Raw genomic sequence first — 11,221 nt, forward strand, 5'->3', positions numbered from 1 at the left:
CCTATCAATGAATCTTTGTCTTATAATACAAATTTCGTAATGTTCACATGTAGAAAGGGACAAGTAATATATAAAAACTAAAAATCATATACAATAGAAAGCTTGGAATCAAGAGGGAAGAGAGTAGAAAGTTACCAAGTGGTGGAGCCTTGGGTAAAATAAAATTAACAAAGGCATTATCATGTGCGTGTCTCTGTCTCATCGCTGGATGGACCAAATTTGCTTCTCCCAAAGATCTTTGAATATTATAATGAGAGCCCACTTGATGCTTCCAAAAATATATTTGCAGGTGGTGGCATAGCTACCTATACTGAAGTCTTAACTCCGGGGTTTTTGATTGACAAGGGTAGTGATTCATCTGCTCCCTATACGGCGAACTATCCCCTCTTTCTTTTATCTTTGGCTCAACTTCAGTCCTTTTTTTCCTTTGATTTCCCGAAAGCTATGGAGTTCCTCAGCTCAATCGCGGGTCTGATCCCCTGTTTCTATGATCACACCTCCAGGCATACGCTCTACATTCGTGATCTGAAAAAAAATCTCCGAGCCTTGAGCCAGAAAATGGAGGAGCTCAACAACTTGTATGAAGATGTGACGGCAAGGGTTGAAGGTGAAGAGCAACGACAGATGAGGCGCAGAAAGGAAGTGGGTGGCTGGATCCGTGGAGTAGAAGAAATGGTGGAAGAAGTTAACGAAATTCTGCGAAGAGGCGATCAAGAAATCCAGAAGAGATGTCTCAGATGCTGTCCCAGGAATTGTTGGTCTAGCTACAAGATTGGGAAGGCAGTAAGCGAAAAGCTGGTTACCTTATCTGATCAAATCGGCAGAGGACATTTCGATGTTGTAGCCGAGATGCTGCCTCGTCCTCTAGTAGATGAACTGCCCATGGAGGAGACTGTGGGCTCAGAATTGGCGTACGGCAGAATCTGTGGGTTTCTCAAAGATCCACAAGTGGGAATTATGGGATTATATGGAATGGGGGGTGTGGGCAAAACCACCCTCTTGAAGAAAATCAACAATGACTTCCTCACTACATCCAGCGATTTTGATGTTGTGATTTGGGATGTGGTGTCAAAACCGCCCAACATTGAAAAAATTCAGGAAGTTATTTGGAATAAATTACAAATCCCACGTGATATATGGGAAATTAAAAGCACTAAGGAGCAGAAGGCTGCAGAAATATCGAGAGTTCTGAAAACAAAGAAGTTCGTGTTGTTGTTGGATGATATTTGGGAGCGACTTGATCTGCTAGAAATGGGGGTCCCGCATCCCGATGCTCGAAACAAGTCCAAGATAATTTTCACGACCCGGTCACAAGACGTGTGCCACCAGATGAAAGCTCAGAAGAGCATAGAAGTGATGTGTTTGTCATCAGAAGCGGCTTGGACTTTGTTTCAGAAGGAGGTAGGAGAAGAAACATTAAAGTCTCATCCACATATACCGAGGCTTGCAAAGATTGTTGCTGAAGAGTGCAAAGGTTTACCTCTGGCTTTGATTACTCTTGGGCGAGCTTTGGCAGGTGAGAAAGATCCCTCAAATTGGGACAAGGTAATACAAGATTTGGGCAAATTTCCAGCTGAAATTTCGGGTATGGAAGATGAATTGTTTCATAGATTAAAAGTCAGTTATGATAGATTATCTGATAATTTCATCAAATCTTGTTTTACATATTGGTCCTTATTCTCTGAAGATCGGGAGATTTATAATGAAAACCTTATAGAATATTGGATAGGAGAGGGGTTTTTGGGTGAAGTTCATGACATACATGAAGCGCGTAATCAAGGCCATAAAATTATTAAAAAACTAAAGCATGCATGTTTATTAGAGAGTGGCGGTTTAAGAGAAACAAGAGTTAAGATGCATGATGTGATCCACGACATGGCTTTGTGGTTATATTGTGAATGTGGGAAGGAAAAGAACAAAATTTTAGTATACAATAATGTTTCTAGACTGAAGGAAGCTCAAGAAATTTCAGAATTAAAAAAAACGGAGAAGATGTCATTATGGGATCAGAATGTTGAGTTCCCTGAAACATTGATGTGTCCCAATCTCAAGACTCTATTTGTGGACAAATGTCATAAGTTGACGAAATTTCCAAGTAGATTCTTTCAATTCATGCCTCTAATAAGAGTTTTGGATTTGTCAGCCAATTATAATTTAAGTGAGTTACCTACTAGTATTGGTGAATTGAATGACTTGAGATATCTTAATTTGACATCCACAAGAATAAGAGAGTTGCCCATTGAGCTAAAAAATTTGAAAAATTTGATGATTCTGCGTCTAGATCATTTGCAATCCCTTGAAACTATCCCACAAGACCTCATATCAAATCTCACATCTTTAAAGTTGTTCAGCATGTGGAATACCAATATTTTCAGTGGAGTTGAAACCTTGCTTGAGGAGTTGGAGTCCTTGAATAACATCAATGAGATAGGAATCACCATATCTAGTGCTCTTTCATTGAACAAATTAAAGAGAAGCCACAAATTACAGAGGTGTATAAGGCATCTACAGTTACATAAATGGGGGGATGTAATCACACTTGAACTATCATCTTTGTTTTTAAAAAGAATGGAGCATTTGATTGACCTTGAAGTAGACCATTGTGATGATGTGAAAGTAAGTATGGAAAGAGAAATGAAACAAAATGATGTTATTGGTCTCTCAAACTACAATGTTGCAAGGGAGCAATACATTTACAGCCTCCGTTACATAGGAATAAAAAATTGTTCAAAATTGTTAGACTTAACATGGGTTATTTATGCTTCATGTCTAGAAGAACTTTATGTTGAAGATTGTGAATCAATAGAACTAGTACTACACCATGATCATGGAGCTTATGAAATTGTGGAAAAATTGGACATATTCTCAAGGCTCAAATGCCTCAAGCTCAATAGACTGCCAAGATTGAAGAGCATCTACCAGCATCCTCTGCTCTTTCCCTCGCTTGAAATCATCAAGGTGTATGATTGCAAAAGCTTAAGGAGCCTCCCATTTGATTCCAACACTTCGAACAACAATCTTAAGAAAATTAAAGGAGGGACAAATTGGTGGAATCGGTTGAAGTGGAAAGATGAAACCATCAAGGACTGTTTTACTCCTTACTTCCAAGTCCATGAGGCTGAAGCATATTTTGCAGAAGAGTTTGAAACTGGCAGCATAGATGATGATATGCAGGAACAGCTGGTATCAAATTAATTTCTATCCATCTTTCAGGTATTAATTAACTTTTATGTTATATTTGAAAAATACTTTTCTTTCCTTATTCATTCTTTTGTGGAAATTTTTACTTTACCTATGTCAAAAGTGCATCAAAGTTTCAAACATCATAATAACTTTCAATGTTTGATCTGTATAGATTACTTCCATAATTTTCAGCCTAGTCCTAATAACTTTCAATCTATTTTTTTCCCTTTTATTTTCTTTCTCTTCTATGTTGCTTTGAATCTTTTGAGATCCAAACAAAGCCAAATCTACACCCTTCCAAGATCTTGGATGGGTAATTCAATTCTAGTTGTTCCTTGTGAAATAATTGTTATAAAAGGTTCACCCAGATGGCACTTTGAAGGAGGTCTATTGTTTAAAAATGGGATGACATTCCCTGTTGGTTACTTGAGAACTTGAAAATAATTCAGAGTTTTAAACTATATTATTTATTTGTCTTAATTTTTTTGATCAATTTCAATCTATAAACAGAAACAGATCAACTTCTTTTCATCTTAGTTCCATATATTTCAAGCTGAACAACAGGGTTTCACAACTACTATATCTATAGATATTCCATTAAAGAATTATTGCCTTGTTAAGTTACAAGGGTATTTTATCTTCTATTGTTAAGTTACCTCTATCTGGTTGGCTCTGATCACTTTTTGCTTTTCTATTTTCTTTTTTTCATTTCTCTTTTTGTTGCATTCAGGGTTCGGGTTGGTTCTAGCAGTTCTGGCAACAGCCGGGTTTTCATTTCTTTATATATAGACTGCGTTGCTGCCGTTTTTGCTGATTGGAGATGTCCTGCTCTTTTTCCTTCTACTTGGAATCTGGGTTTGGTCTGAGGTCTCTGGTATGTTTCATCAGGGATGCGCAAATGCTGATTCTCAGAGCATTGATATTTCATGGTGCTGAGACTGCTGGAAAGGTTGGTGTACTTATGTGATGGTTGCAGCATCCTTTTTGTTTCTGGATCTCAGGAATTGGATTCTGTGGGCTGCCTTTGGCTTTTGATGTTGGGTGGGTTTTGTTTTGTTAATTTGTTGAGGCCGGTGCAGTGTGGTGGGTCTGAAGCTGCTGCTGGGTCAATGCGGATGTGATATGGGAATGCTTTTGGATCTTTGGGCTTCAGCAGGTTGATTATGTTTCCTCTGCTTACAAATGTTTTATCACCAGATCCTATGTGGGGATGGGATGGATTGTTGTGATAGTGATGGTGTGGGTTTTGTTTTGTTTATTTGTTGAGGCTGGTGCATGTTTTATCACCAGAGCACCGCTTATTTCCTTGAGTTTGATATCCCACTGTCAAGTGTATTGTCCATAATGTTATGGTGTGTGTGTGTGTGTGGATTGGAATGTTTTGTGAGAACAACTGGTTGATTTTAACATTTGAGGTTGTTAATGGTGATTTTTCTTATTATGATGAACAAGGTGGAAGTATAAGCAGAGTTCTGAGGACTCAAACAACAACATAGACTAGAATTTCTCATTTTTCATTCCGGAGCATTTAGATCTCCAAACAGCAACCTGACTGAACATGACCACAAAACTCCTCCGGCGCCACCAATTTCCTCCACCTGCGACTCTTCAAATCCAACATGTAAGCCACATGGGCTTCACCAAAGCTTCTGCACCCAATCACTAAAGCTTCCCCTCCCATGTTGTCATGTAAGCTGTGTGGCGAATCTCAGCTGGCAATTTGTCTACTGTCTGCCATCTGCAGTCCTGCAGTGCCACCACCTCACCCGCATGACACATGTACATCCCCATGTCACCACCGTCTACGCAGGTCCTCGGGCACGTGCTGTCTTCCAGGAAATCCTCCTCTGCCTTGTCCCACTCCCAGTTGGCAAAATCGAAGGCTTCCGCGCTCCTCTCGAACCTGCCTTGCATCTCTGTGCAGTACCCGCCGATGACATGGAACTTACCACGGTGGAATACTCCTTTGCATTCATCGCTCTCCCTTGCCATGTCAGGCAGTGGGGCCCACTCATCCTTTGCCACGTCATACACCAGCGCTGACTTCAATGCATTCTTCTCACCAACATACACCACCCGCTCCAAACCCGACGCCGCACATCCAAAGAACGACCTCCGCGCACCTGGCATATCCGCTCCCCGCCGCCACGTCGCCGACAGGAAATTGTAAATAAACACAGAGCTCGAAACCTCCCATGTATCCGGATCCCACCCGCCCACCACCACAAGCTCCGACTCGACTCCCACCAGCTGACAGAACATCGGCAACCCATCGGAAAACCCAGGAACCGGCGGTAACTCTCTCCAATTACCCGTTTCGAGGTCCAAAAGCGTGACCCGATAAGCAAGCGTAGGACATTTCATCCCACCAGAACTCCGATTCGGGACCACCCGGGCCTGCGCCTTTGCGAAAACGGGTCGAGTATACCCTGCCGTTTTCCTCTGTCGGAAAAAATCAGGGTCCTCAACCTCACTCTTCCAAACCCTACAAACCGCGGCGATGGTGGAGAATTTTTCATAATAAACGCGAATTAAACATTGGCGGGCAACGTCGTCCGGGAGACCCGGAATGAAGTCCATGAACAAAAAAAAAACAGCAAGACTGTGGTGCTATTAATGGAGAGAAACCCAACCAGAGAAATATTTGAATAAATTGAGATGGGGGGTTGAAATAAATTGAGAGAGCAGCTAGCTACAGAAGAAGAAGATGATGAAGAGAGAAACAGTTGAATATAAGATGATGATGAGGAGGAGGATTGCCTTTTATAGAGCTTGCCAACAAGACTGTAATACAGGTTTAAAAAAGGTTAGGCGTTCTAGAAAGTTAAAACGAAGGCGACCATAGGTAATGCCAATACGGAATACCATACAAACAGCCGTTGTTTCAGTGTGAATGGCTCCCTAGAAAATCTGAGTCCATGTGGATGGGTCTGTATTTCTCACTATAATTTCAGCTCAAAGGTACGTTTTATCCTGTGCCATCTCACACTCAAAAATTAATAATTAAAAAATCCACGTAATCAACATTTGAGTTGAGCCACCGTTATATATCACTTAAAAAAATTATATAATATCATTTTACTTATATAATTATTTTTTTTAAAAACATGTGAAAACAATTAAATTGTGTTTTCAAAAAATAGGATGTTTTATTTATATTTTTAGAAATAAAAAATTATTTTTTATTTCCTTATTGTAAAATATATTTTCCATTTTTTTTTAATTCTTGAAAATAGGAAACCATTTTTTAAAATAGCTTCTAAACATAGTCTAAATTTTTAAAATTTTTCTAAATCCTGTTTTTCTAAGAAATGATCCTTCTAAAAATATAAATCCGTTTTTCCAAACATATCTTATCTCCTAGTATTTATTATTATTATTATTAAATTGAAAAATTAAAACAAAAATTGATATCTAATCTATTAAAATTTTATTTTAAAATTTTTGCTACTTGTTTTGTTAGAACTATCTAATATATTTTTTCAACTTTTAAAAATTAAAATTAAATTTATTTTTTAATTTTTCTTTTTGTTATATTCTACATTTGAATGCCAAAATAATAATAATAATAAAGAAAGAAAAATGATATGAAAGTCACAAAACCTTATCAACTCAAATAAGAGCATTGGAGTTCCTAAGGTCAGATTTTCATTGAAAATTTAAAGGGGAAAAAAAAAGTGAAAAATAGCTTTTTTTTTTGTATTTGATTTTATGATGGAAAATTAGGAAGAAAATTAAATATAATTAAAATTAGTTAAATTTATATATTTTAAATTATTTAATCATTAAACTAAGTGAAATGAGTTTAAATAATAATAATAATAATAATAATATTTAAATTATTTATTAAAATAAAATAATTTATTAATTTAATTTTCATTCACTTTTTATTTTTTTTTTCTATTTTCTTTCTATTTCATTTTTTCTAAAAGCAAACACACCCGACAAAAAATGTTTTGACTTTCATTAAAATTTGAAGTCTTAGTATAATACTTTCACATTTATTTTAATGCAAATTAAAAGCCAATACAAGCATATTTGGAGTGTGTTTGAAATATTTTCCAATTTTTTTACTTTAATTAGAAGTTAAAATTGAATCAAACTCAAAATTTTTAAAGGATAATATATGTAAAATAAAGTTTTCACAATCGAACAACATTTTTCTAATTTCTATATTAAGCTTTTTTTTAAAATAGTCATAAGATTTTTGAACAAAAATAGTGAAAAAAAAAAACCCCTTATTGAAGTTAAAAAAAGAAACTGTTATCTTCATAGAAGTCTTACCAAATAAGAATCTAGCCTTACGGAAAAAGAAAAAAAAAAAAAAAGGTGGGTCAGTGCCCACTAGATAATGCATTAGACCACCGTTTGACCCAACTTGATTCTACCTTCATGATTTATCCTTTGAATTGTAGGAAGATGAATTTGGACAAATCAAATCAATTTATGTCCTAATTGATGCCAAAAATATCCATATAATTCAAATAAATATAAATTTGATAGTGAGATAAAAGGGTATGCCGTTTTTTTATGGGTGTTGCCAGCATTATTATAATTTATAGCTATTTTAAAGAAAAATTAAATTAAAATTATCAAAATATATTTTATATTTGCAAAAGCTAAAAGCATAACCAAGAAAAAATCTTTATGCTTTATATTTTAAAAATTAGTTAAAGCAAAAGCATATCCAAATCAGCCCCACACATCAAATAAAGCTAAAAATGAAATTGACTAATCATTTTTTTACTGGCAAACCTTTTTGACTTTTTTCTTTTACTGTGCCAATGAGAAAAATGATTCATATTAAAAGTGATCAAATTAATTAATTAAAAGATTACAGCATCCTTGCCCAGGAGGAGTTTATCTCAGGAGGCTTTGTTTCTTGGCTTGAAGTGTACGTTGCTCACTACTTCCTTCATGCGATTCTCTGGCCTTTTATGCTGGAGGTTGACTGGTACACATCAGCCTGCCGCTTGCTACCTGATTGGTGATTGTGAATGCTTTTGGGTCTTGCTGGTTGCTTGTGTTTCCTCTGCTTACAAATGAAATATCACTATATATATTCTGGGAAGATAGGATGGAACTGCATTTTCAAAGGATGGAACATAGTTTACAAACTTGGATTTTGTTCCTCCCTTCAAATTTTGATCACTCATTAATGAAATTTTTTCGTTCATTTTTTTTTTTTTGGGAGAAAAAATGGTGTTAATTTGTTAATGGCAATTTGCTGCTGATTTTGCTGGGTTTGAAATGTTCTGCTCTCTTTCTGTTGGTGCTGTTGGTGTTGGCGTTTGCTTAATTGGTGCTTGTCAGAATTTTTTTAGTAATATTATTTGTAGGATATTCTTAGAAAAAGGTAAATGGTAATAGCATCTCATTCATTTATTTTTTTAAAAAAAAATATTATAAATGGTAGAAGTTACATGAATAATTCAAAATTTGGCAATAAAAATACAATTCAATCCCACCATGACCAATCAGAATTGTTTAAAGAATAATGTAGTGGTGATGAATGCAAGCATAAAACCATTGTGGAGCCAAGATTCAAGGGGCATAAAACCATTGTGGAGCCAGGATTCAAGCATAAAACCATTGTTGGTCTAGCTACAAGATTGGGAAGGCAGTCAGCGAAAAGCTGGTTGCTGTATCTGGTCAAATCGGCAAAGGACATTTCAATGATGTAGCCGAGATGCTGCCTCGTCCTCTAGTAGATGAACTGCCCATGGAGGAGACTGTTGGCCTAGAATTGGCGTATGGCAGAAGCTGTGGGTTTCTCAAAGATCCACAAGTGAGAATTATGGGATTATATGGAATGGGGGGCGTGGGCAAAACCACCCTCTTGAAGAAAATCAACAATGACTTCCTCGCTACACCCAGCGATTTTGATGTTGTGATTTGGGTTGAAGCATCAAAAATTAAAAAAATTCAGAAAGTTGTTTGGAATAAATTGCAACTCTCACGTGATGGATGGGAAAGTAGAAGCACTAAGGAGGAGAAGGCTGCCGAAATATTGAGAGTTTTGAAAACAAAGAAGTTCGTGTTGTTGTTGGATGACACATGGGAGCGACTTGATCTCCTAGAAATAGGGGTCCCCCATCCCGACGCTCAAAATAAGTCCAAGATAGTTTTCACAACCCGATCACAGGATGTGTGCCACCAAATGAAAGCTCACAAGAGTATAGGAGTGGCATGTTTGCATGTCGCCAGAAGTGGCTTGGACTTTGTTTCAGAAGGAAGTAGGAGAAGAAACATTAAAGTCTCATCCACATATACTGAGTCTTGCAAAGACTGTTGCTGAAGAGTGCAAAGGTTTACCTCTTGCTTTGATTACTCTTAGGCGAGCCTTGGTGGGTGAGAGAGATCCCTCAAGTTGGGACAAGGTAATACAAGATTTGAGCAAATTTCCAGCTGAAACTTCAGGTATGGAAGATGAATTGTTTCATAGATTAAAAGTCAGTTATGATAGATTGTCTGACAATGCCATCAAATCTTGTTTTACATATTGTTCCTTATTCTCTAAAGGTTGGTGGATTTCAAATGAAACCCTTATGGAATATTGGATGATTGAGGGATTTTTGGGTGAAGTTCATGACATACATGAAGTGCGTAATCAAGGGCATAAAATTTAAAAAAAAATTAAAGCATGCATGTTTATTGGAGAGTTGTGGTTCAAGAAAACAAAACATTATGATGCATGATGTGATCCACGACATGGCTTTATGGTTATCTTGTGAATGTGGGGAGGAGAAGAACAAAATTTTAGTATACAATGATGTTTCTAAGCTGAAGGAACCTTAAGAAATTCCAAAATTGAAAGAGACAAAGAAGATGTCATTATGGGATGAGAATGTTGAGGAGTTCCCTAAAACATTGGTATGTCCCAATCTCAAGATTAGTGGCTTGTGATAAGTTGAAGAAATTTCCAAGTGGATTTTTTCAATTGATGCCTTTAAAGTTTTGGATTTGTCAAATAATTATAATTTAAGTGAGTTACCTACTGGGATCGGTAAATTGGGTGCCTTGAGATATCTTAATTTGTTAGCCACAAAAATAAGAGAGTTGCCTATTGAACTTACAAATTTGAAAAACCTAATGACTTTGCTTTTGGAGAATAGGAAATTCCTGGAATTAATTATTCCACAAGAACTGATATCAAGTCTCATATCTTTAAAGTTGTTCATCACAATCGATACCAATATTTCAAGTAGAGTTTCAGAAAGCTTGTTGGATGAGTTAGAGTCCTTGAATGGCATCAGTGAGATATGTATCACCATATGTACTACTCATTCATTCAACAAATTAAAGAGTAGTCGCAAATTGCAAAGGTGCATAAGTCAATTCGAGTTGGATAAATGTGGGGATATGATCTCACTTGAACTACCGTCTTCATTTTTGAAAAGAATGGAGCATTTGCGATGGCTTTGTATATTTGATTGCGATGAATTAAAGGACATAAAAATTGAAGGGGAAGGAGAAGGGACACAAAGGGATGCGACTCTCCAAAACTACATTGCTATAAGGGAGAACTACTTTTGTGCCCTTTGTAACCTATATATTTTTCATTGTTCAAAATTGTTGAACATTACATGGCTTGTTAGTGCTCCATATCTTGAGGAACTTACTGTTGGAGATTGTGAATCAATAGAACAATTGATATGTTATGGAGTAGAGGAAAAATTGGACATATTCTCAAGGCTCAAATACCTTAAGCTCAACGAGCTGCCAAAATTGAAGAGCATCTACCAGTATTCGCTGCTCTTTTCCTCACTTGAAATCTTGAAGGTGTATGATTGCAAAAGCTTAAGGAGCCTCCCATTCGATTCCAATACTTAACAATAATCTAAAGAAAATTAAAGGAGAGACAAGTTGGTGGAATCAATTGGAGTGAATCGATGAAACTATCAAGTATTCTTTTACTCCATATTTCCGAATCGACCAAGCTGAAGCATACTTAACTGAGGAGTCCGAAACTGGTGGCATAGATGATATACAAGAGCAATTGATATCAAATTAATTTCTTTCAGGTATTAATTAACTT

General features: G+C 36.5%; 2 protein-coding genes and 1 pseudogene across 2 annotated transcripts; 2 read left to right on the forward strand and 1 right to left on the reverse strand.

Annotated features, from left to right (window-relative positions):
- Positions 1-228: 228 nt before the first annotated feature.
- On the forward strand, positions 229-4,625 carry LOC100246379 (probable disease resistance protein At5g63020). Its single transcript, XM_019222149.2, has 2 exons — positions 229-1,585; positions 3,914-4,625. The coding sequence occupies exons 1-2, from the start codon at positions 445-447 to the stop codon at positions 3,970-3,972; spliced, it is 1,200 nt and encodes a 399-aa protein (XP_019077694.1). The 5' UTR covers positions 229-444; the 3' UTR covers positions 3,973-4,625.
- Positions 4,622-6,031, reverse strand: LOC100241253 (F-box/kelch-repeat protein At1g80440-like; annotated as a pseudogene).
- A 2,749-nt stretch (positions 6,032-8,780) lies between these two features.
- Positions 8,781-9,586, forward strand: LOC100263520 (probable disease resistance protein At1g61300). Its single transcript, XM_010656615.2, has one exon. It carries the CDS (start codon positions 8,873-8,875, stop codon positions 9,479-9,481), a length of 609 nt encoding a protein of 202 aa, XP_010654917.2. The 5' UTR covers positions 8,781-8,872; the 3' UTR covers positions 9,482-9,586.
- The last annotated feature ends 1,635 nt before the right edge of the window (positions 9,587-11,221 follow it).

This window comes from Vitis vinifera, chromosome 9, assembly GCF_030704535.1.
Source record: "Vitis vinifera cultivar Pinot Noir 40024 chromosome 9, ASM3070453v1".
Lineage (NCBI taxonomy): Eukaryota > Viridiplantae > Streptophyta > Magnoliopsida > Vitales > Vitaceae > Vitis > Vitis vinifera.

Excerpts from the sequence above, each read along its gene's own strand:
- LOC100246379 (XM_019222149.2), top strand. The coding sequence starts at position 445 with ATGGAGTTCCTCAGCTCAATCGCGGGTCTGATCCCCTGTTTCTATGAT. Across the intron at positions 1,586-3,913 it reads ATTTCCAGCTGAAATTTCGG|GGTTCGGGTTGGTTCTAGCA; the intron begins GTATGGAAGATG and ends TGTTGCATTCAG.
- LOC100263520 (XM_010656615.2), top strand. The coding sequence starts at position 8,873 with ATGCTGCCTCGTCCTCTAGTAGATGAACTGCCCATGGAGGAGACTGTT.